Raw genomic sequence first — 25888 nt, 5'->3', positions numbered from 1 at the left:
ATATATGTTTGCCATTATTTAGATGCTGGCATGCAATATCTTTACATATTTGTATAAACTTTAGCATTTATATGGTGTAGTGTTTGCCAAAAGAGAAGATGGGTGATCAGATGGATGTGTGGTATGACTCTAACAAGACACAAAAAGGAGCCATACTATTAAACAGAGATTAGAAATAATATTTTATTGAACAATGTTTGTCAGAGAAGATTAAAGATTACATATAGGCATTTTAATTTCTGTGCTTGATTTTTTCTTCTTTGTTTTTACATTTAGAAGCTAAGACTTGAAGCAATATATATGTGTATATATATATATATATATATATATATATATATATATATATATATATATATATATATATATTATCCATTTGTTTAACCATAGAATTGAAATAATTACAAAGTGATTTATAATTTCACAAAATTAGGTTTGGTGTCACTCATATAGTTAAAAACTAGACATTGGACACCTTAATAAAATAAACAAATAAAGCAAAAAAAAGTAATATGGGAACCAAAATAAAATTAAACAAAAGAAAAAAAAGAAAAAATATTTAAAAAAGGGTAAAAGTAAATAAATTGACATGATAGATAACGAACGAATGAGATAACACAATGTTTGACGATCAGAAAGATGATAAAAATAATGAAGGAAATAAAAAAAAAAGATATTTTTAAATATTATGATGCGACAAAAAATAAGAAATAACTTGAATAATAGCAACAATCATAAAAAGCAACAATAAAAATAATTTTCAACAAGACCATAAAAAAAATACACATTGACATAATCAATATACAAGTGTAAATGTCAATATAAAATGTTTTTCTTCAATTTTTAATTTTTTATTTGTTTTCAAAAAATTGTTGGCAAAAAACTGCCAACCTCGTTTCTATGTTTTATGGTAAGACCTTTGTATCAAATAATTTTTGCCAACCTGATGTCGACCTCTAAAAATTGATGTCGGCAAATTATTGCCGACCTCATTTTTCCTAATTCCGAGGGTTGCTATTATTAGGATTATCTTAATGAACATTATCTTATAACAAAAATATTTTTATCAAATTTTAGGCTACTTTAATGTTTAAATATGTATATTTTTACTATATTTTTTGTCTTTTTATCTTTTTTTGTGACAATAGTTTGAAAAATATACAATGATTTTATGAGAATATATATAGAGATTAGAATTAAATGAGAGTAAATTTGATATTGTTTCTTATCTACAATATCAATCTTTAGAAAATTTAGCGTCTAAGACTTGTTGTGGCTTATGGATTTAAATTCTGGACTTGAAAAACCACTTACGATATTGCCACTATTTCCAATTCACCTTCCTTCCTCCCCCTCCCCCAACAAAGAAGTTGATTACCCCCTCCTCCTCCTCCTCCCCCACAAAGAAGGTGATTTTCGATTTATAGTTAGGTTTTTTTAGGAATATATTTGACTAGTTGGCACTTTATATTTTCAGTCTGTAAATTTTTATTTTAAAAAAAAAAAAAAAAAAAGCTGCTGGCGGTTTTTAAGGATTTGTCTCTCCTTATTTTATTCCTAAAATATTGAATATTCAGTTTCAGTTATTTTATTTTTTTGTACTAAATGAACTGTGATATATAATTATATATATATATATATGTTATATACATAATTATATATTTTGATATATATGTAATTATATATATATATGTTATATATATAATTATATATATATATATGTTATATATATAATTATATATATATATATATATATATATATATATATATATATATATATATATATATACATATATATATATATGTTGGTTTGCTATATATATATGTGCTAGATTAAGGGGCTGTCCATTAATTAGATCAACAAAATAAGGGGAGGTTGGTCTGAATTTTTTTGACAATTGTTGATAAGGGGGAGGGTAGAGATTAAGACAAGTTGATGTCAGCATTATTACTATTTTATTAAATTTAGTTACTTAAAAAAAAGCAAATTAGGCAGCATTTGCAGTCCTGTGTTACTTGCGCAACCTTCAGTATTTTAATAAAGCTATTTATATTCCTACTTTTTAAAAATCATTTTGTGCTTTAAAAAGACCCGATACAAACAGAACTAAATAACCACACACAAGATGTTTACTCATAACACTAATATTTCTTCAAAGTTGTTGTTGGTTAGTCTGAGTTGCAAACAAAAAAGATTTATGTAAGTGCATAGTCTACATTATATTATTTAAACGGTTGTACCAGGGGTGCAGCCTGCACCTCGCAAGCCTCATGTGGTTCTTTCAATGTCAGCTCTTTAGCTCCATGCACAAATATTAATATAATATTGAAATAAAGATGTTGGTAGCTCTTTAAAAACTTTGTAAATTGTAACTTTTGGCTTTTCCGTCTCAAAAGGTTGCCAACCTTTTATTTATATTTTTTATACAATTTTTATATATTGTTTTTGTTTATACAATTTGTTAAATAGCAATTTTTTGTTATACTAGACTCTATTAGCAATAGTTGATTTTCACTTTGATATTAGATTAGATATTAGATTAGGTCTAATGTTAAAGTGGGGAGGATTGGTACTTTGAAATGTTGTAAATTAATTGTAAATTAATTGTAAATTAGTTATTTAAAACACTGTTTTATACAGTTTGTTAAATAGAAATTTTTTGTTACACTAAACTCTATTAGCAATAGTTGATTTTCACTTTGAAATTAGATTAGGTCTAACATTAGAGTGGGGAGGATTGGTACTTTGAAATGTTGTATTATTTTAAATATGTTCATAATTTAAACATGTAAGATGTATACATTTTTGTGAATCTTTTAATCTTTTTTTTGTTAGTAATAAATAATATAATTATAACTAGTAATATTTTTTTTTTGTTACCTTTGTAGCTAATATGTTCATAAGTTAAAAGTTGATTAATTTTTTTTTTAATCTTTTATTTGCTTTTTTGTTTTGATTGTAAATTAATTGTAAATTAGTTATTTAAAACACTGTTTTAATTTTTTTCATTTTTTTTTTTTTCCATTTTAATTTGATTTTAAGGAGTGGGGTGGGAGGAGGGGGTAATCAAATGTTGATGTAATTTTACATGAATTTAGTAATTAAAAATTAAAAATGTCTTCATGCATTGTGAAGCATTAGAGGGTATTAAATTGCAAAAATCTTTTTCAATTAAAATTTTCTTATGTTCAATAAATGATTTTATAAAAGTTTAATTATATTATATTATAAATTTAAACAAGTTAGTTAAAAGTTAAATATAAAAAAATATTAAACGTCTAAAATTGGTTAGATATTATCAAACCTACTTTTTTACCCACAACACTGGGCACCTAAGCTATTTTAGACTACCGCTATTTCAAACCTTTTGAAACATTAGTTATTTACCTTAAAACTTTGCTGTGAGTTTTTGTTTAAAAAGCAATGACTTAGGTTGAAAGTAATACTTTTATAGCATTAAATTTTTTATTATTTACTAAGTTTAGTGTTATAAAACAAAAGTTAAAGCACTGAAAATTTTTTTTTAATAGACCATTGAATAAAAACAGTTGACCATCAGTTCTATGCGTCAGCCAATGTGTGTGTGTGTGTGTATGTATATATATATATATATACATATATATATATATATATATATATATATATATATATATATATATATATATATATATATATATATATATATTTAAACAACTTTAAAAAGTATTCTACACAATAGAGTGCTCAATGTTCTTAAAAGAACAGAGCAATTATATTAGTAGTAGAAAATCACTTAACAAAAATTTTTTCCATTTAACACTGTGTTTCATCAAAAAAGATTCATCAGAAATGGATTCCATTTCTGATGAATCTTTGTTGATGAAACACAGTGTTAAATGGAAAAAATTTTTGTTAAGTGATTTTCTACTACTAGTATATATATATATATATATATATATATATATATATATATATATATATATATATATATATATATATATATATATATATATATATTTATATACCATTACTTGATTATATCTAGGCGTGTACATTGAAAATCTTACAGAATATGTTGTTCATTCTCCAAAGGAAGTTCTAAATTTGTTAAAAGTAGGAAAACAAAGACTTGTGTTTGCAGAAACTAAAATGAATAGAGCATCAAGCAGGTAACTCATAGAACGTTTGCCTTATTATAGAATAATTTTTTTTTTTTTTTGTGTAGATTATATAAAATATCTATTAATAATATATTTCATAATATCTATCATGTACTAAAATAATATTTTTTAAATTATTTTTTACAATATATTTTAATTGTATATAATATGGTAACATTTTTATTAAACATAATATATAACATAGTTTTGAAATTAACACAATTTTTCCATGCATTTGAATCTCATATAAAGCATACTTTAAATAAGATTTTTGTTGAAGAAACATTTTACCAATAAAAATTGTTAATATGTATGGCTATAACATTAGTAAAAGTGGAATTAACTCGAATGCACATTTTTGTACCCCTGTGATTCCCCTGTGAATGAAAAGAAAATTAATATAAAAAAAAAGTTAAAATGTGAAGTAATTAGAGAATGAATGAAATAACATAGATTAATAACAGAGTTAATGAGGTATCATTAGCAGAATGAGAGTAAATGTGAGAAAAATAGTATTATAAACAAGAACAAATGTGCAAAATATAGTAAAAAAAAGCAACGACAACAAAAAAAAAATTTAAATATATTATTTGAAAAACATAACAAAAGTAAAAGAAAAGCTGCAAACACAAGACCCTTAAAAATGTATATTGATATTTATATCTTATAATAATATTTGAAGTTTTAGATTTACATTTTTTGATTACTGATCTTAAAATTGTTTTGCACAGTTTTAACTGCTAACTAGTGAAAACTTATGTTCTGGATGGCGCTGCACTTTGCAAACCATGTGGTAGTTGTTGAATATTTTTGTATGGTATATGTAGTTTAAAAGACATTTATAGAATATATGAGTATGGGTTATAAAACGAAATGGTAAATATAAAACAATATCTAGGATATCTACATTTTAAACAAGGAAAAATATTTTTCTAAATGTTTTGTAATTAGTGACTTAGGTAAACATGATACAGCATACAGTAAATATAATTTTTTAAAGCAATTTAATTACAAAACATTAATTAAAATGCTAAGACTTATTACCTCAGGGTAAACCAAAGTCTTCTTTTGCCAAAATAATAAGTTATTACCTCAGGGTAAACCAAAGTCTTCTTTTGCCAAAATAATAAGTTACTGCATAACTTAAATACTTTTTGAGAAAAGTTTTGAACTGAATAACTCTCTTTTTTTTTATTATCATCATAGTTTTCATGTTTATACAGGTATAAAAGAATTTTCATGTTTATATAGATATAAAAGATTTTTCATGTTTTTATATGTATAAAAGAATTTTCATTTTTATATATAAAAGAGTTTTTTTTTTTTTTTTGACGCAGAATAAAAGCTAAACTAAAATAAACTTAATGAATGAGAACACATAAAAATAAACTTCTTTTGTTAATGAGAACACATAAAAATAAACTTCTTTTGTTAATGAGAACACATAAAATAAACTTCTTTTGGTAATGAGAACACATAAAAATATGATAGTAAGTAGCACATAAAAAAGTAAAGAAAAGAAAGTAAGAGCACACAAAAATACGATAATGAGAACACATAAAAATATATTAAAACAAATCTATAATAAAATTTTAATTAAACTGTTTAGTTGTAAAGTAGTAACTTGCAATATTTTACATTAATAGTAATATCTATAGCTCTGATTAATGTACTAATAAAAGTATTTATGTATCATAACTAATGTATTAATGTATATTGTATTAAATATAATAGTATTAAATAGGGGTTATCCATTCATTTAATTGAGACAGAGTTTCAAGAAGCACTATGAATAGTTATGGAAATTAGGTCAATTTCAAAAAACAGCTTTGTCTGTTGATGATGAGTGTTCATTGAGTTGGACAAGTTGGTATGTATTGAAATGAGTTTTAAAAATCGTTTTGAAAACCCTTGAAAACTATTGATCAATTTCATGAAATTTTATTAGATGTCTGTTAAGATCCTTTGTTGTTACCTGTTTATAAAACAACTATCAAGCAACTATTTTTAATGCTGAAGCCCCAGATCATTGTTTGTGGTTTAATGCTGAAGCACCAGATCATTGTTTGTGCTTTAATGCTGAAGCACCAGACCATTGTTTGTGCTTTACATCTTAATTCAATTGATAATGTGCCTTAAATGAGTTTTTTTGAATACTTTGTATTAATGTCTTTTATAAATTTATAAAAGCTTAATATTTTAAAATCTCTGGAATATTATCCCATGATCTCAAACCAGCTTCTTTTTTTTCCTTTAAAACTGCATTGCTCACATTAATTATCATGTTGTTCTGTTTTTGTAATTCTGTTTTTAAAATACAGAATAAATTATGCATAAAATTTTCTGGGATGGTTTTCGTTTATAAAAAGAGCATCAAATACTTTTTATTTTGAATTATGAAAAGAGAAATAAAAATTTTTTGATTCTGAAGTCCAAGGAATCATTTCTTGGAGTTTGTACCCTTACAATTATTAAAACTGCATCTTTGGATCTCATCCAATGTATGGATTCAATTCAAAATAATTTTATTATTTCATTTGTAATGTTAAACAAAAATATTTGCTCAAAAATTTTCCTCCAATATTGAACACTTTTTCTAGATCACATGCAATATGTCAATTAAAGATTTTAAAAGAGCGTGTTATTTCTGCAAACAATAGTCCTAATGAAGTTAGCTCTCCTTCATTAGTGAAAACTCCAGACACAGATGACATTGATGATGATCTTTATGAAAATGATCCATTAGGAGGAAGCATGGTAATTTTTGTTTGTTTTTGTTAAAATAAAATAATTTAAAGGTTGTACAATTAAAATTTTTGTAAAATTTTGTAAAATTATCAAATTAAGTCTTAAAATCATCTTTTTATAAAAATGAAACTAGGTTTTACCAAACAACTAATTGGAATAGGATTTTAGCACTGGCAAGATAATATTCTAGATAAAAATTCACCAAGTTTTTTAATAAAAAAGACGCACTACACGGTTGCAGTCATTGCACCACCATGTTTGCAGATTGAGAATCTTTAATTTTATTTAGTATTATTCAAAATTTTAATTATATTAAATTTTGATTTTTTAAATGTTTTTTTATTTATTTATTTTAGAATTCAAGTTATCAGTCTCTTATTGAAGATGATGTGAGAAGTTTTTTTCTAGTTAAAATAGTTGAATATTTGGAAAAAAAGTTTCATTTTTTCTTTTTCTTTTAACTTAATTATAGGATGATTTTGATGATATTGCAAATCAAGTAACAGACTTAGAAGATGGTGTTACATCAATTCGAGGGAAAATGTACATGTAAGAAGATTTTTTTTTTTTTTTTTTTTTAGTTTTAAGTATGATTATTTAGGGAAGATAAAAAGTTTTTTTATTAATTTAGATGTGATTTAGCCGGAAGTGAAAGAATTAAGAAAACTCAAGCAGCTGGTGAGCGTTTACAGGAAGCACAACATATTAACTCATCTTTGCTTGAATTAGGGTGCATATCATTTTCATTTATTAATATTTTATTAATATGTTTTAAATATAATTGACTCAAATAGTATATATAGTTAAATAAAAATTTTAGGATGCGATTAATCTAAACATTAAAAGTAAATTGTTGACATAATATTTTATGTGTTCATTAAATATTATTTAACATTTTAACAATCAAGAATCATTTTAAGAAAAATTCTAAGAAATATAAGTTTTTTTTTAACTTTTAGTAAACTCTTAAGTTAACAGGCTTTAAACCAAAAAATTAGTTTTGAATATACACTTGATCAATCACTAGACTTGTAGGCTTGTAATTTTTGTTAGATATTAAGCATACAGTAAGCTTTTTATCAGAAGTTAATGTATATTTAAAATGTTGATTTTAAAGTATTTAGTATGCTTACTTTGCTCACTAAGAGTTTCTCCACACAGCACCCTTGCTTGTCAAGGTTTGTGTTTTGAGGCTATATGGTTAAGAAAGGGTTGTAACAACAATTAAAAAAAGCCATCCTTTTCATTTTTTTCCCCCTTAGCCTTAGGGAGTACACCAGTCAAGAATGTAAATACAGTAAAAATACAGAAGATTAATACAGTAAAAATTAATGATTAAAGAAAAAAATATTACTTTTTAATTTTAGGCACAAGCAGATTTTTTTCAAATTTAGATTCAATTTGACTTTTATTCAAATCTATAACCTAGAGCTTTATGGAACTTGTTACATTTAATTTAAAAATAAATTAATAAACTATATTAGATCCACTTTAACAATAAATGATACTGGAGCCACTTAAGCAATAGTATATACTGGAGCCACTTTAACGCTAATATATACTGGAGCCACTTTATCAATAAACAATACTGGAGCCACTTTAACAATGAACTATACTGAAGCCACTTTATCAATAAACTGTATTGGAGCCAATTTATCAATGAGCTATACTGGAGCCAATTAAGCAAAAATATATACTGGAGCTACTTTATCAATAAACTATACTGGAGCCAATTAAGCAAAAATATATACTGGAGCCACTTTAGCAATAATATATACTGGAGCCACTTTATCAATAAACTATACTGGAACCAATTAAGCAATAAGCTATACTGGAGCCACTTTATCAATAAGCTATACTGGAGCCACTTTAACAATAATGTATAACTACTTATTTCGCTAGTAGATGATACTGTTTAATCATCATTATACATTAAATTGTTTAAGAAACAGCAAAAGTACCATGGTTTAGATACAGGCAGCATAGCAAACATGGAATAACATGGTTTAAAGTGTCAGTGATGATATCCACATATTTAAAAGTCAGTGATGATATCCACAATAACCTTATAGGAGACAATAATATTAAATATAGAATAAATTTTGCCTAATTAAAGTGTTTTCACAGGATAGCATAGTTTTATCATATATTGGTTTTGAAATTAAAGTAAAAAATTTTGAAATAAAATAAAAAATGTTCAAACATACTTATTTACAAGATTGTATTTGAAAATTTATCAGAAAGTACAAATCACAGTGTGTTTTTAAAGTCAAAAAACTCAAAGATAAAGATAACAAAGATAAGATAAAAAAGAGCTAAAAAATGATATAAAAGTTAAAATGTTTTTTTTTTTTTTTACATTTCATAATTGATTGTCAACTTTTAAGTTTGACAATTTGATCATGCTATAAATGCATTTAAATTGTTAATTTTGTAAAGTTTTTTTTTTATAAGTACTTCATTTCCAAATGTCTTTACTCTTGTTTTATCAAACACTATCTCAGAAGTATTTCATGCAATTTTTTTACTTGTGCCAGGAATAAACAGGAATCTTTTTATTTTTGCACATTATAGTTTGCAATAACTAATTTTATATTTTAAAAGTTGAATCAGTTATTTTTCTTTTTAAAAGATTTATTTTCAATAATAGAATGTGTTATGGTTATGGTCAGTATTTAATAAATAAAAAATGTTGGTTACAATGTTTTTATTTTTTATTCTGTGACATCATATAGTATATTATGTTGTGTGACATCATATATTATATTATATTTTGTGACATCATATAATATATTATATTATTTGACATTGTATATTATATAGACAGTGTTTTGATTAACTTCTATTTAGTCTATCATTTAGACAATTCTCAGTTGTATGTAATGAAAGACCCAGTTACTTGTAATTCGCTGTACACAAAACAGGGAGAGCAATGTTTGTTTGTTTTTGGAGGGGAGGGGGTTCTTTTTCTTCCTTTTTTTTTTGCAACTACAACAAGCCATGCGTTGAATGATTTTCCCTATTTAAAGAAATTGCTATAATATTTATATCCTATTTTATAATCTGATAGACATCATATAGTAACCATTTTTATTTTAGAAATGTAATTCTTTCACTTTTATTAGATATTTTATCTAAAAAAACTTTCTTGTGAAATTTGAAAAGCTTTTTGTCTGACATTTTATAGTATATCATAGACAAATGATAACTATTTTTTATTTCAGAAATGTAATTCAAGCACTAGCAGAAGGGAATAAAACTCATGTTCCTTTTCGTAATTCAACTTTGACCAGACTTCTGCAAGAAGGTTTATCAGGAAACTGCAAAACTCGTTTAGTAGTAAGTCTCTTATAAATTTGTTAATGCCATTGATTTGATAAAGTATTTCTAATGATTGAATCTAAATGTTGCATTAGGTATGTATAGCTCCAACTGTTAAAGACTTGCATGAAACAAAGTGCAGCTTAAACTTTGGCTCACGTGCAATGAAAGTACAAGTCATGGCACATGTCAATTATGAAGTTGATTACAAAAGATTAGCTGAAGCTCTAGCAGCCAAGCTAGAAAATCTAGGTTTTTTATTTCATATGGATGCTTATATGTGCAAGTTTATGTAGCATTTATGATAAACACTTTTTTATATTTTTTTAAATTTGTAAAGAAATCCTGTTGTATAAAGGTTTTGTATAATATGTATGTATTATTTATATATGTATGTATATATATACATCACACACACATACATACACACACTCACAAACACACTCACACACATACACACTTGCACTCACACATATGCTTGTATGTGTTGTATATGCAATAGTTTTTTTAACAGAGCAAATATTTTTTTAGAGCATAGTTGGAACTTGCAAAAAGAGGACTATGAAAAAGTAATTGCACAATTAAAAATAGAAGTTGTTGCGAGAAGATTTTCTTTGCCAATGGTAAATTACATACATATATATATATATATATATATATATATATATATATATATATATATATATATATATATATATATATATATATATATATATATATATATATATAATGCAAATGTGATATGACACTAGTAATAGTGATAGTAAGATTTTCTTTTTACATAATTTAAATTAAGAAAATTTACTAGTGTCTTTTTTAATTTAAAATTTTTTTTTTTAGAATGCTTCAAAATTAGCCTCTCCATCTGCCTCAAAGCAAGTGCAAGCTTTGTTAGTGGTTGAGTTAATGACTCTTCATTTGTTTTATAACTTTCAACAAAAGAATCTTGGTGCAAACTCAAGCTCGCTGTTTGTTCCTTCAAACCAAGATCTTGTTTTGCAATGTATGGAAGGACTGCTTGAGGTAAAAAAATATATATAATAATCAAAAGTTGTTGTTAATATTTTTAAATTTCAAATTTTACTAATTTTAAAATTAGTTGTGATGAGCTTGTTTTTGCTGTTGATTTAATTAGATTAGAGCAAAAGTTAAACATTACTTTTTTTAATTACGTGATTTTTTATAAAATAATTTTCATGCAACTTAGTTGTTGGAAGATTACTTATGTGACAAATCAAAAGTTAACTCAAACTACTCAAGTTGTAATTCATCTGTGATAATGAGCCCAGATTATCTAGAATCTAGTGCATCAACAATTAGCGATCTGCCACTTACACTTGAGCCTATGTCCCGATTTATTGAACATGCACAAATTTCATATGCTAATGGTTCTAATAAAAAGTTTTGTTCCTTGGAAAGAAAGAAACCATCTTGTGAAACAAAAGAACGTTTTAAAAGAGTTATGAATTCTTTGCTTCAATTAAAAGAGACTACAAATCAAAATGCAGTCAAACAATTAAAGGAAACATTTGAAGCATCAATGAAAAGTGAGAAATAATTTGCATAAATATGAAATTTTTTTTGGCAAAACAATTTTTTTTAATCAAATATTTTTTTAAATAAAATTGTTGCTAAATTTAGATACTGGCTTTCTTGATTTAAATCGATTAGATGATGTGGTTGCACTTCTTGACAAGCACAGAGGTAAGATTTTATATGAGCTTTCTAGAAGTTTTGCTTTTATATAAATTTGTAAGATAAGAAAATAAATTAAAAGTTTTATAGTCAAAGTGGTTAAACAATAGTGATAACAAAATTGAAATATTTCCTGGTAGATAACCAATTAAGTTTTCTTAACTAAGTCTAGGCGCTAAAAATCTAGACACTAAAAGAAGGCTGTAATAAATTATACATATTTTGCATCTTCTAAAAAGTTCTTTTATACCCATTACCCACCAATTTTTTGAACAACTACAATTAATTCTCTAAATTTTCAAGAAAAAGTAAAAATGTTTTACTAAATTTACTCTTTTTAGAGTATGTTCACTTATGACAAAATCTAAACCTCATAATAAGTTTCTATCAAAAACTCTTAATAAGCTTCTATCAACTCTGTTTATAATAAGATTTGATTTTTTTTTTTTTTAATAGTAAAAGATAATTTAAAAAAAGAATCATTAAATCATGATAAATTTTTATGATTTTATTCAACAGTATTTAGCCCCAACTATTGCACTCTGCACCCAAACTATTGTGTTATTTTTTAAATTATTCAATTAAATATTACAAATTAAATAACACAAAGTAAAAGGTGGTTAAATAATGAAATACAAAATCTACAAGGAATATGCAATAATTGATTTACATTGAATACAACCAACTTACATATCAATTGCATACCAACCTTTTTTAAGAAATCAGCATTTTATCAGTTGCTAGAAAGACTTGTTCAACCAAGATTTTTACCAACTAAATGTAAATAAGTTGAACAACAATAGAATAAGGAGCAAGAAATTAATTTTAAAATAAATTAGACAATAACTATAATAAAAACAGTTGATTTAAACACTATTATAATGCAAAAATATAAAAAAACAGTTAATATGGGATTAATATATAAGTTTTTTTTTTGTTAATCTATTTTCTTTTAATTAAAACATCTAATTTCTAACATAAAATTAAAGTTAGTTCTAACATGGTATAATAATAAATATAGCATCAAATGGAACTTTCTTTCATATTTTGAAAATTGTTTACACATTTGAACAATAAAATTAAAAAGACTCTTTTATTTAATATTTAATTATTTTCTTTCTTTCTGGCACTATCAATGTTGTCCTTTCTACAAACTAGATAATTTATTCAAGCATGTTTTTATTCTTAAGAGTACATGACCTCATTGATTTTTTTGTTTGTTTAAAAGATCAATTTTTTAAACAAACAATAAATCAATGACATCATGTATTAAATCTCTTAGGAATAAAATGGGCTTGAATAAATTATGTAGATAGATTATGTATATATGTAGATATGGTAAATTATGTAGATAGATAAAACCTGTAGATAGATAAAGTCTGTAGATAGATTAAATTTTGCCTTTATTTTATGACTATTCTTATTGCAGTAAAAGTTTTCCAGCCTACAATCGGCTAACTATAACATTCGTGCTGAACTGAAATCCTTTGAATTTTGAAGGCTAAAATTAAAGTAAAGTTTGCATGTTTTGGTTTTTTTAAATTAAAAGTAATTTTTTCTTTTTTACCTTTAAGATTCTATTTCAAGTTATGAACATTTTGATGATCTGCAAGCTTTGGAAAGTTCATTGCATTACTTATTGTTTGATAAAGCTTTGCTGAGTTGTATCTTATTGCTCAAAGCTCAGTCTGGAAATTTTCTAGAAGGATGGCAAAGTGGTGTTCCGTCAATTGATGATACAAAACTGAATGTATATCAAATTATGGAAGAATTGCAGTTAGAAAAGAATACAACTGGCAAACTTCAAGAGGAATTGTTTATACTGCGAAAAGAGAAAGCTGCTGCAGAAGAAAAACTCAAAGATATAGAATTAGATCTACAAACTGTGAGAGAGTTAAAAGAAAAGTTGGAAAATAAACTTTGTGCTGCTAATGATAGAAATCTAGTTCTAGAAGAGCTTATTGAGAAGACCCAACTAGAAAAAGATAAACTGGAGAAACGACTTGTTGAAGTTGACATGCATCATTCCCAACTTGAAGCAAGTTTAAAACTTAGTGATAATAACAACGCCAGAAAAGAAAGACTGATTGTGGATTTGAAAAATGAGAAGGCAAATATTTTTAAATATATAAAGTTTTTGTTTTCTTTATTAATTATTTGTCATTATTTTTTATTAATAAATTTGCTACAAATAATGGTTTGTTTTTTTTATTAACAAGGTTGCTTCATGGTTTTGTAAGATTTTTTTTATTAACAAGATTGCTACATGGTTTATAACAAAAATTGTATTGTTGTTTATAAGGTTGCTTTGGACAGTTTACTTTGTACTTTAAAAGAAGAACTTTCTATTATGGAAAGAGAAAAGTCAAGAGAGAATGAAGAAAAAAGACACATACAAGAAGAATTAGAGGATGTAAGAGATCGCAACATCATCTTGGAAACAGAGTGGTCATGTTGTCGAGAAGAAAATGGATTGTTAGAAAATGAACTAACAGGTGAAAATATCGTTTATGCAAATATTGTGATCATTTTGATGTTAATCTTTTTATTTTTATGATATTAGATATAAATATTTATAAATTGTATTTAAAATGTATATTTAGCTCTAGAAGAAGATAAAGCATTTTTGGAAGAAGAATTGGGTAAATATCGTGAAGATGTCAGAATGTTAGAAGAAGCTGTAAGTGTTTTAGAAGCACAAGCTTCTGACTATAAGCATGATATTGACAACTTAAAAGCAAAGGAAGAAAGATTACTTAGTTGTGTTCGATCAGAAAAAGAGAAGTTTGCTAAAGAAATTAATGCTTTAAGACAAGAGATGTCTTCCTTAAGGGTTGAGCGCAGGCGTTTTCAGCGAGATATATCTCTTGCCAAAGCTGATAAATCTAATACTGAACGAGCATATACTGCACTTAAAGGACAGAAAGAATCTATTCAAGAAGATATTGCAAGTTATAAACAAGTTGAAAAGCACCTACAGCGTGAACTTGCTGCATTAAAAAGTGAACGCTTGAAGCTTGAACGCGAAGTAAATAATTTGAAAACTGAGAATGTTAAGCTCAAGCAAGACATTGTATTAGCAGACAAAATGAAGTCTGAAATAAATATTCTACACAAAAATGAAGAGAAAATTTTACAAATGTTTAATTTTGAAAAAGATAAATTTATAGAGCAGTTAGCGATGTTTAAAGAAAAGTTTGATGAATTAGAAGTTAATTTTAATAAAGTCTGTATGGAAAAAGAACGTCTTTTAAAACAGTTAAATCAGTTTGAGAACAATGAACATCATGAAGCATGTATAGCACGACGAACACAAAGCCAACCTACATCAGTTGCATCAAATTCTTCTACACCTGATAAGCTAAAGCCATTTTCTATGCATGGAGCACTTTTAAGAAGAAGCATTCACTCTGGTGAAGTCTCGGAGATTGAAGGTAGAGTATTGGACTTGCAAAGGCGATTGGCATTTTTTATGGCAGAAAAAGAAGATATTCAAAAAGAACTAATTACATCAAGGGAAAGAAATGCAAAACTTACATCTGAAGTAAGAGTGCTTGAAGAAGACACTTCAAACTTTCAAACATTAATATCAGTATTAAGTGATGAAAAGATGGCTATTGAGACGAGACTAACAGAATTGATCAAGTCAAAAGAAGTTATTGAGCAAGAAAAGGAAATTCTTGAATCAACTGTTGAAGTTGCAAAGAACGCAAGAGAAAAGCTACAGATTGAACTCGATAATGTTTTAGAAAAAAACCAACTTTTAGAGATGGATCAGCTTACAATTAATGAAAGTTTAAGAATATTACAAAAAGAAACTGTTGTTTTAACTGCTGAAAATAAACATATAAAACAAGAGTTTGAAAAATTAGATGGAGACTTAAAAACCGCGCGTTTAGTTGTGGAAGACCTTAATAAAAATATTGTTAATTTAAAGGAGAAAGTACTAAAAGCCCAAAATGGTGAAGAAAGTATTAAGGAAAAGGTAATTTTTAAAATGCTTTGATAAAGTCTTTTACTAAATTACATAAAATGGTGAATTAAGTATTAAAAAAAGGTAATTTTTTTAAATGTCTTGATATATCTTTTTACGAAATTATATTAAAGAACATCTTTTTTATATAGCTAGCATTATTAGAATCACAAAATGCGAGCCTCACTGATCAACTTAATGTTTGTCAACTTGAAGAAGAATCTTTATTTGCTGAATTAAAAACCCTTAACAATGTATTTAATAAAATTTTGACTAACTTTGAAAAGAATGAAAAAGACATAGAGGTAAAATCATTTTATACAATAATTCATTAATTTTTATGTAACCTGTAGATTAAATATTTTTATGTAACCTGTAGATATTACTATCATCATCATCGTCATCATTATCATCATCATCTAAATAAGTTACAATTAGTGATAATATAATAGCGTTAGCTGTTGCCCTGTAATGCTTTAAGATAAATTTTATTTATTACTGTCTTTTTACCATTTGTACAAGGTTGACTTTTTTACAGGTTTTTTTTGAAGAAAAAATAATCTTCTCTTTAATTTGAAGTTACTATAAAAAAAGCTGATTGTCATTTGCATGAAAACTATTTTTGGAGAAAAAAATAATCTTCTCTTTAATTTGAAGTTACTATAAAAAAAGCTGATTGTCATTTGCATGAAAATTATTTTATAATATTTCTCTTAATAATTGTTTCATTTTTTGTACACTTGTTATACGTTATCTAGCAACCCTATAATGTCCATATATATGCCAAAATTCAATGTTTTTAGAGACCTCTTTAAAATCTTGGAATTTCGGTATCTAAAATCTTGTTATTCTATTGGAAATTCAAAGAAGACTGTAAGATCTTGTCACAGAGAACTGCTGAAATTAAAACTTAAGCTTTAAAAAAATTTTGTTGTTGTTGTTGTTAGGATGTTTGCATTAATTTAATAATTGAGAATTTGAGAGGTTGATTCCTTAATTAAAAGAGGTTTTGAAAGATTGATTCCTGTGAATATTGTCCATAATTTTCTAAATGTCTCATGCTTCTACCATTTCAATGATCTTAAGTATCTTACACTCATATGTGTAATTAATTCCAATTACACATATGAGTACCAGATCTCATATGTGTAATTGGAATTAATGGTTAAGTAATCTATAGTTTTATAATTCTATTGTTCTTTGGGCTTAAGTTAATTTGGTCTTTTAACTGCACTTTTTGTATGCTTTTTCATGAAATGTATTATGGTGTCACTACATTTACTATATGTTTTTTTAACTTGTTTGAAAGAGAAAGACCATTTGGAACTAACCAAATACAAAAACAAGACTCAATGCAGGAGAAAATATGATATTTAAAGAGGTAGAGAGTTAAAGCAAATTCAGTTGGTCCTAATTTTGAGATGAATTGGATATATGATTTCATTCATCAATATCATATCCATTCATCATTATCAATTTTAATTAATTTTTTTATACATCTGAGTAAAGATTAGATATACTATCACTAGTCTCAACCACAAGCCCCAAAGCAGGGGGTGTTTTATGTCAGGTTTGACTGCTATTAATCTATGAAAAGCAAGATCTACAAAGCAGCAGAACATGTGACAGGACATACTGGATGTTACCAGTAAACGAACAATCATGATGATCATAGCATGACAAAGCAAAGCATTTGCAAAGAAATAAGCTTCACTCTCATTCTAAGGACATTGAGTTTTCAATTTATTTTTTCATCAGATATATACAAAACAAAATATTATCTTTTCAAAAGTTTTTTTTAAAGATATAATAATCTTTTTGCAACTAATCCAAAGCAACAGTTATTTTAACAATTTGAATTTAATCTGTTTCGTTTACTTGTCATTTACCTTTCCATTGTCACTTGCTTTTCTGTTAAAAAGAACATAACTCCAACCATCTAAAGACATAGGTGAAATTTTCCTATTTAATACTTTACATTTTTCAATTTCTTACATGTAAATTTTTCCTTATAATCTTCTGATTTTAATTCTAATTTTGTGCTTGACAATTTTGAAGCTAGAGTTTGTTCTGCAAATGAATCAAATAAGATGGGGATTAAGTAAAACCTATATCAATGTTTTTTCTATTAAAAAGCATTTTAAAACATTTAACTGAGGCTTTCTTCATTTGTTCTTGTCATGTTGTTTGTGAATTGCCTAAAAACAAAATTGCAGCATTTAGTTAGTGCTATATATTATATATATATATATATATATATATATATATATATATATATATATATATATATATATATATATATATATATATATATATATATATATATATATATATATATAAATGCATATATATTTATTTATTGTTAATAAAGAATGATTTTATGGAAGAACCAGCAGTTTTAAGGAAGCAATTGATTGGTGAATTAAAGTCAAAATTTGAGTTGATTGCTTCAGTTGCTGAAAATCTAAAAAAAGAAAGAGAAGAACTTCAAGCACTACTCAGTGATAACAATTCATGTGGTAAATGCTGTACTTTATTTATTTTGCAACGTACCTAACTGTTTTGTAAATTTGATTGAAGTGTTTTTTGTTGATATATAATTTTATTTTATGCTCATAGGAACTAGGGAGATAGGGATCAGCAAACACAAGTATTTTTTTGACATTTTAATGACAAGTCAAGTTAATAAAGTTAGTTACATCAATACTGTTGAAAATTTTATTAGGATGGGGAACTTTAATCTGGTACTATGTTTCAGCCATATTTAAATATTTCTAATAATAAATCAAATAAAATCTTCGTAACAATACTTAAAATACAGCATATGTGTTTAGAAAAAGTTCAACTATTTCCAAATATAATATAGCCAATACTTTAAGAGTGGAGCGATTTGTGACTTTGAAAACTAATTACTTGTTATAACTAATTATGATGATGTGGAATATTTTAATTATTATGGTGCAGCTTTTGTATATTTCTCTTTGTGTATTTTCTATTATATTCCAACAATTTTTGCATATATAGCCTTACACAAATAATTGCTTTTAGTTTTAAATGTTCTGTCAACTTCAGACATTAATAACCAACCCTCAGAATTAGGGTTGGCATTCAGCAATGCCGACAAAACTGCCGACCTCAAAGTATTGTCGGCATTGACCTTTGTATCAAATTTTTTTTTGCCAACCTGATGCTGACCTCTAAAAGATTGAGGTCGGCAAATTATTGCATTTTATCTAATTCCGAGGATTGAATAAGGTAGTGCATATATAGTTGTAAATTCAGTAGTTAGAACAAACCCAGTAGTTTGTTGGAGTGAAAAAACATTTTAGTCATAAATTCAGGTGTATCAATCAAAATGCAACATCTAATAAAGTATTGAATCTTTAGTGGTTTCTAATCTGTAAGATTAATGTCAGTACTATGTTAAAAAACATTAACATATTGTTAAACATAAATTTATAAATTTTATGGGTAATTGTCATAAAATATTGTAAAAAAAATTTTATTTTTCTAAAATGTCTTATAAGATCAACTCAAATGTAACATAAAAACTAAATAAAGAAGTTAATATAACTCGGTTTCAAATGAACATTCCATTTACTTAATGTGATGTACCAGAACATAAAGTTTGTTATGAATTGAAAACATAAATATAGGTTTATGCCCACATAAAATTGGTTGCATATCAAGCATAAAATAAATATAAAAATAAAACCCAACTAAACATAATCTAATAATATTTAATTAATTAAAATTAATTGTTAATTAAATATTAATTGGTGGATACAATTATTTAACTTAGTTGCTAATAATGTTTATTTAAGTATATCAATATTAACATGCAGAGTAATAATAATTTGTGTTTTGAATACTCTTTTTGGTATAAAAAAATTGTTTCACTTACACCACACCCCAGCTTACCCATTATTTAATGTAATTAGTTTTGTTTGTTAATGCTTTACTAGCAGTGGGATACATTATATTTATGGAGTTTTAATTTTCCCTTTAAAAACTTTTGTCCAATCTTCTTTAAAAACTGCATGCACTCTTGTCCAATCATCTTTAAAAACTGCATGCACTCTTGTCCAATCATCTTTAAAAACTGCATGCACTCTTGTCCAATCATCTTTAAAAACTGCATGCACTCTTGTCCAATCATCTTTAAAAACTGCATGCACTCTTGTCCAATCATCTTTAAAAACTGCATGCACTCTTGTCCAATCATCTTTAGTCACAGCACTCTTAAGGGATGTATGCCATTTAAGTAACAAACCCCAACATCCATGTTGTTTATATCCTAATCACCTATATTTTAATCACTTATTTCCTAATCACTTAGAGTTGGTATTGATTTTAGATATTTTGTTGATTTTATATTCTTTTCGCATTTAAAGTTAGCTTTGTATATGTTTCTTGAATACATAGACTTGTTGAAGTTAAATTTCATTCTTTGATTAACAAATTAAATCTTCCCATTTTAAAATGCTCTTGCTATCTTTCACTTATTTAACCTATATGTCTAAAGTTTTGCTAATTTTAAAAAAATCAAAAATCAATACTATTTTCACAGAGACATACAAAGTGTTTGTTAAACAATCCTTAAATAAAATTTGAAACTATTAATTTAATAATTAAGATAGTCATGCCAGTGTCAATTTAGTCAATTATTTCTAGATTAATTTTTTTTTTTTTTTAATATTGTAGATTTTTAAATATTTTTGAAATTCAAACCTGTCATCACTATTTAAAATAGATCTACAAATTATATACAAAGTATCAAATAACTTTGCTCTTTTACAATCAAAAAACAGTTTTTTTGAAATATTAGATTGTTCTGCTTCAAGCTTTTATCGAAATAATTTAAATTTAATTTTTTTGAGATTTTTCCTTAATCAGTAGATTTTGATTTACATTGCTCTAAAGTTTTGAAATTTTTTTAATTGCTTTTAAAACTGAGAGGTAAGGGAGGTAAGAGGGTAAATTTTTTCTGGTGTAAGTAATTTACATTTTAACAAATGCAGAATTCAGTTGATGCTCCCTATCATGAAAATAAGTTATGTAGCTATTTTATGTCAATACAACTGTTTTTAAAGTATTGCTACATTTAGACATTTTATTTGACCTTTAATTTTAGGGGTAAAATGTAAAATTTACTTTTAGTCTAGTACCAGATTCATGTACGCCCTAAAAACCTAAAATAGGTATCTACCATTTTCAGTACCAGTATTTCATTACGACTCTTGACATTGAAAATTTAAGAGCCCCAGTAGGCAATTTAACTAAGAAAAGAAAATGTTAGCAACTATTTTCACTTTCTACACACAAAAACAATTTTTTTAAATCTTGCCAAAAAAACCTCTAACTAATATTTTTAGTCCTAATTCAATGGTATTGATGTCACCTGATAACACTATTCATTGATAGCCATTTTACTCCTAATTCAATCACATTTATATAACCTGATAACACTACTCATTAATAGCCATTTTACTCCCAATTCAATGGCATTTATATCACCTGATAACACTATTCATTAATAGACAAGACTATGTACATCATCATTTTAGGTTTGGGCAGGCAGTATCAACATAAACAAGTTTTTTTTCTTTCTGAAATAGTTTTTAGTTTAAGATGTTTATTTCAAAAGCAATAGTCTGCATAGTAACCTAAATAAATAGTAGTAAATATATTTATAAATCGATATATAAGTTTAGATATATACATACATATACTGTTTGTCCCAATTTGAAGTATGTATCAGTGTTGTTTCTTGATCCTGGTATTTGTATAAAAAAAGAATTTATATATCTTGAAAAAATAATTTTGTACTCACTAGACACAAATATCATTATTCAGGGTCTTTAATAGAGAACATGATGAGTTTTAAAACTCGATTAGTGGAGCTGAGTGAAGAAAAACTTGTTTTGGAGAAGAAGTTATTGTCCATAGAGCGTCAACTTGTTTCTAATAATTATCAAAACAATCAACAGAAGGTTCATTTAATTTTCTTTCTTTATTATATATTTTTAAAATGTTTACAAGTAAATTACTGAATTGTTCTGGCTTTAGGACTCATCTTCAGTTTACCAAGAGAAGATTTATTTCAAACAAAGCATTGAAAAACTAGAGTTTCAGATTGAAGAACATATTCGTGAACAAAATCAACTTAAATCAGAAGCAGAATATCTTAAAAATCAAAACTGTGAATTGCGTAAAGAAATTGCGATTATATTGCATGAGAATACTAAACTCGAAAACAAAGTTGAGCAACTTGAAAGTCTTTACATGAAACAAGAATCTGAACTTGCTTTAGCTGCTGAAAAAACCGAAGAATTATTAAGGTTAGTATTAAGATATTATATGAAAAATATTTTAAATTATTTAACTTTCTTGATTCATTTTTTATATTTTATTTAGGCAGTTATGTGCCACTGAAGGGCGTAATTTAGATTTATGCACCCAGCAGTATACTCAACAAGAACAGTTGGAGCAATCTAAACAGCTCGTGGAGAAATTAGAAAAAGAGAAACTAGAATCTGAAGAAAAAATCAAAACTTTTAAAGATAAATTGCTAATGGCTGAGCTTGATATTTCACACCTTCGCTCAAAAGCAACCAAAGCAGAAAGTCATAGACAGTAAGTAATTTCCTTTTCTTTTTTTCACTTTGTAAACAATTTAAGATTAAATCTAAATAATGAATTTTTCAGATTGTTGGTAGCAGATCTTGATTCAGCAGATCGTGAGAGAGCAATATTGAATTCTGAATTGCAACAATTAGCGAGAGCATTATCACCACTTAAAAGAGAAGTTACAGAAGTGATTAAAAAGCAAGAAAATCTCAATTTAGAACAAAGTGATGCAAATTTTGATATAACAAACCAAGTAAAACAAATGAAAATAGAGTTGAATGAATACAACATTGAAAAAATTGCATTGAAGAATGAGCAAGAAGAGTTAGAACAGAGATTAAAGTTGCTTGCTTTTGAAAAAGATGAGCTGAGAAGTCAGCTTAGAAAAATTATACAGGTTTAAGTTTTATTTGAATTGGTTTATAATAGGTTGTGCTCGTTTTGATCAACTGTTATATACTTTCTTGTTTGCTTTTGTCTATATATTTACATTGTCAGATTGTATCAAATATCACGTTTTACTAAATATGTATGTGTTGTTTTATGCGTTTTACTATGTGTGAAAGTTTTATTACGTTTCTACTATATGTGTATGTATTCTGTCTTTTTATATATGCTTGTACTGTGCATGTGTCTACCTGTGTCTTGTCCCAGATTTTTTTTTTTAATTTTAGTCTAATAAAAACATTTTTTCTAGCATTTTGATATGCAAAATGATGAGTCATCAAATACTTTATCGACTTGCATGGAGGATTCCATCAGCTATGTGAGCAATTTATTGAACCAGCAATACGATATGGATCATGAAAAAAATATTCTTTTAGAGGATCTACACGCTGCAGATTATGCAAATAAAATTTTGAACTTTTGTGTTAATAACTCTATTGAAGATTTGCAATCAGCACATCAGGATCTTTGTTTGGCTACGGTTGAAAGGTTAAAACTTAAAGACGCGGAACGTCACTTAACTCGAAATATTAATGAAATTACCAATAGTGACCGTTATTTATCGAACGGATTGACATGTCTTCATTACGAATTTCAGAAGCTAAAGGTTGATATAGAATCTTTTGAGAATGAACAAGTGTGCTTGTTAGAAGAGATTCGTTCTTTAAATAACCAATTAAATATTGCTGAAAATAATGTTATTAATGTAGTTCACTTTAAAAAAATTATTGAAAAAAACTTGTTACAATATAAAGAACGCAATTCCCAGCTTGAAACTCATTTGCGTGTTATTTATGAGGACCTTCTAGAAATGGAGTTGCGAATTAATGGCACACCCAGTAAAAGTGCTAAAGTATTGCTAGAAACAATAGAATTACATAGACATTTTCAATATCTCGAAGATGATTTATTACAATCAGAAACTGAACGTAAAAACTTTAAGGAAGAAGCTGCTGATCTAATGGAAAGATGTAATAATCTTCAAGAAGAAAGAACCTTAAATATGGTAAGTACTAGAATTGTTCAGCATAGCATACATGACCAGGGTAACTTAATTGCTCAGTTACAAAATGAGCGAGATTCATTAGTATATGAGAATAAACGTTTGGAGACAAAGTTATCGATACAGAAGAGTGATAGGAAGAGAATTATTGAAGATTATCAGCGAATTAGTCGAAATCTTGTGGGTTATATAAAGTATAATAATGAACTTGAAAAAAAGTTAGAAGCTGTTAAACGTCATTATCATAAAAAAGAAGAAAATACACAACATAACCTATCGGCATTATCTCCACTAAATACAAAGCAAGGTTCTGATTTACTATGTCAGTCTTGTTATGAAAATGTCACTCGCAACTTTCAAGGGATTAACAAAAACTCGCAAATACTTGGCCAAGAGTTGCTTGAGTGCATCCACGACAATTTATCTATTGAAACAGCAATCATAAGCTTTATAGAACAGAAGCATGATTTAGAGCAGCAGTTGGTTGCAGAAGAAACACAACAGTTTTACATTGGAAATTTGTACAATAGAAAACCTGTTGTCTCTCGGCGCGAATCTAATTTTTCCATCATAAGCAGAGAATCTTTTTTTTCATAAAGAATTATTTTTAAAAGCATATTTTTGCCCTTTTTAAACATTACTACCCTCCAAACTCCTTTTTCCTTTGTCACCTTACCCTCCATTTATTTTCTTTTTTAATTCTCCCTTTAGGATGCCAGTTTGTTGTCGTTTATCAAAAAGAAATAAAGCTTTTTGTTTCTAAGAGTTCACGGTTTTAAATCTGGCGTGTTTCTTTGAAGACGCTACATTTTGGTTTCGTATTCTATAATGAATAAAACGCTACAACATTCAAGTTTCGTATTTTATAATGAATGAAACGTATGAACTTCAACCAAAAATGAAAACGGAAAGGAAACAACAGTACTTGACATTTAAATCTTTTTGAGATTTTTTTATCGTTTATACGCCAAATTTTTACATGGTGATCGATGCTGAAATTATTTTATGTTTTCTTCCAATTTTTTTTTCTCTCATTTTTTGTTATGTCGTAACCGCAGAATCTGAATGATTTAATAAATCGAAACATGAATACCTTTCTTTTAATTGAAATATGGATACCTTTCTGATTATTTGATATACGTCTATATTAGAAATATTCTCTTTATTACTTTTTTTTTAATTAAATATTTTCAAAAAAGTTTTAAACTAACCAAGAGTTTCTGAACTTTACTTTTCCGAATTAAAACTTATTACAAAAACATAAGTTGCTAAATTTTTATATCTTTTTATTTTATGTTGATTTTCTAATAAAATTGTAAATTTTGTGAAAAGTTTTAAACATGTTTTATTTATTTCTCAGGGTTTTTTTTATAACTAAACGTTTTTGATGTTTTCACAATCAAACTCAAGGACCGATTGAACTAGTATAGAACTTGATTGTTCTTAGACCTGCAACCCTTAGATATTTTAGACCTGCACCTTTTAAATATTTTAAGAAGGTGTTAACTATAATTTATTCATTCTTATATGAAAACATAAAAAATAAAAGAAATTTTTGTTTAAATTTAACTAAACATAAAACAAAAAGTTTTAAGTGTTTTAACTGTTTTAGTTATATATCGATTTGTAATTTTATCGTTAAATCACTAGTGTCAATTACAAGTAAATATCTCAAGATCGCTTTGCACTCTACTTTTTAATTTTAATTGTAAAGTTAACTTGTTTTTATACTAATACATCTTATAATACCTATTTATAAGACTTTGTAATTTATTTAAAATATCAATACTTTTAATGTATAAAAATGTAATTTTTATACATTAAAAGTATTGATATTTATTCATATATAATATATAGAAAACCTGAAGTTAGCCAGCTGAAGTTTGTAATCCTAACTTTGGATGCAGCTGTAAATGGCATGAACTTAACTGCAA

At 26.1% G+C, this 25888-nt stretch overlaps 1 protein-coding gene across 14 annotated transcripts in view; it reads left to right on the top strand.

Moving 5' to 3' along the window:
- The window catches only part of LOC100200897 (uncharacterized), a 100246-nt gene extending 74940 nt beyond the window's left edge, over positions 1–25306 (top strand). For 9 of the 14 annotated variants that reach the window (XM_065793028.1, XM_065793019.1, XM_065793020.1 and 6 more), the window contains 21 exons: positions 4023–4146; positions 6738–6894; positions 7242–7274; positions 7358–7434; positions 7517–7615; positions 10110–10224; positions 10302–10458; positions 10738–10829; positions 11047–11229; positions 11414–11753; positions 11848–11910; positions 13476–14011; positions 14204–14396; positions 14505–15886; positions 16027–16179; positions 18246–18393; positions 21731–21867; positions 21944–22215; positions 22292–22510; positions 22583–22901; positions 23202–24853. In XM_065793028.1, the coding sequence (XP_065649100.1) occupies positions 4023–4146; positions 6738–6894; positions 7242–7274; positions 7358–7434; positions 7517–7615; positions 10110–10224; positions 10302–10458; positions 10738–10829; positions 11047–11229; positions 11414–11753; positions 11848–11910; positions 13476–14011; positions 14204–14396; positions 14505–15886; positions 16027–16179; positions 18246–18393; positions 21731–21867; positions 21944–22215; positions 22292–22510; positions 22583–22901; positions 23202–24551 (6149 nt within the window). In that variant the 3' untranslated portion in view covers positions 24552–24853. Of the gene's footprint in view, positions 1–4022; positions 4147–6737; positions 6895–7241; positions 7275–7357; positions 7435–7516; positions 7616–10109; positions 10225–10301; positions 10459–10737; positions 10830–11046; positions 11230–11413; positions 11754–11847; positions 11911–13475; positions 14012–14203; positions 14397–14504; positions 15887–16026; positions 16180–18245; positions 18394–21730; positions 21868–21943; positions 22216–22291; positions 22511–22582; positions 22902–23201 lie in introns of all 14 variants that reach the window. The other 5 variants (XM_065793033.1, XM_065793029.1, XM_065793030.1 and 2 more) reach the window with 1 other exon arrangement.
- The last annotated feature ends 582 nt before the right edge of the window (positions 25307–25888 follow it).

This window comes from Hydra vulgaris, chromosome 03 (genome assembly GCF_038396675.1).
Source record: "Hydra vulgaris chromosome 03, alternate assembly HydraT2T_AEP".
NCBI lineage: Eukaryota > Metazoa > Cnidaria > Hydrozoa > Anthoathecata > Hydridae > Hydra > Hydra vulgaris.
Note: the sequence above shows the minus strand (reverse complement) of the source record. Positions and strands in the feature narration are given on the sequence as shown.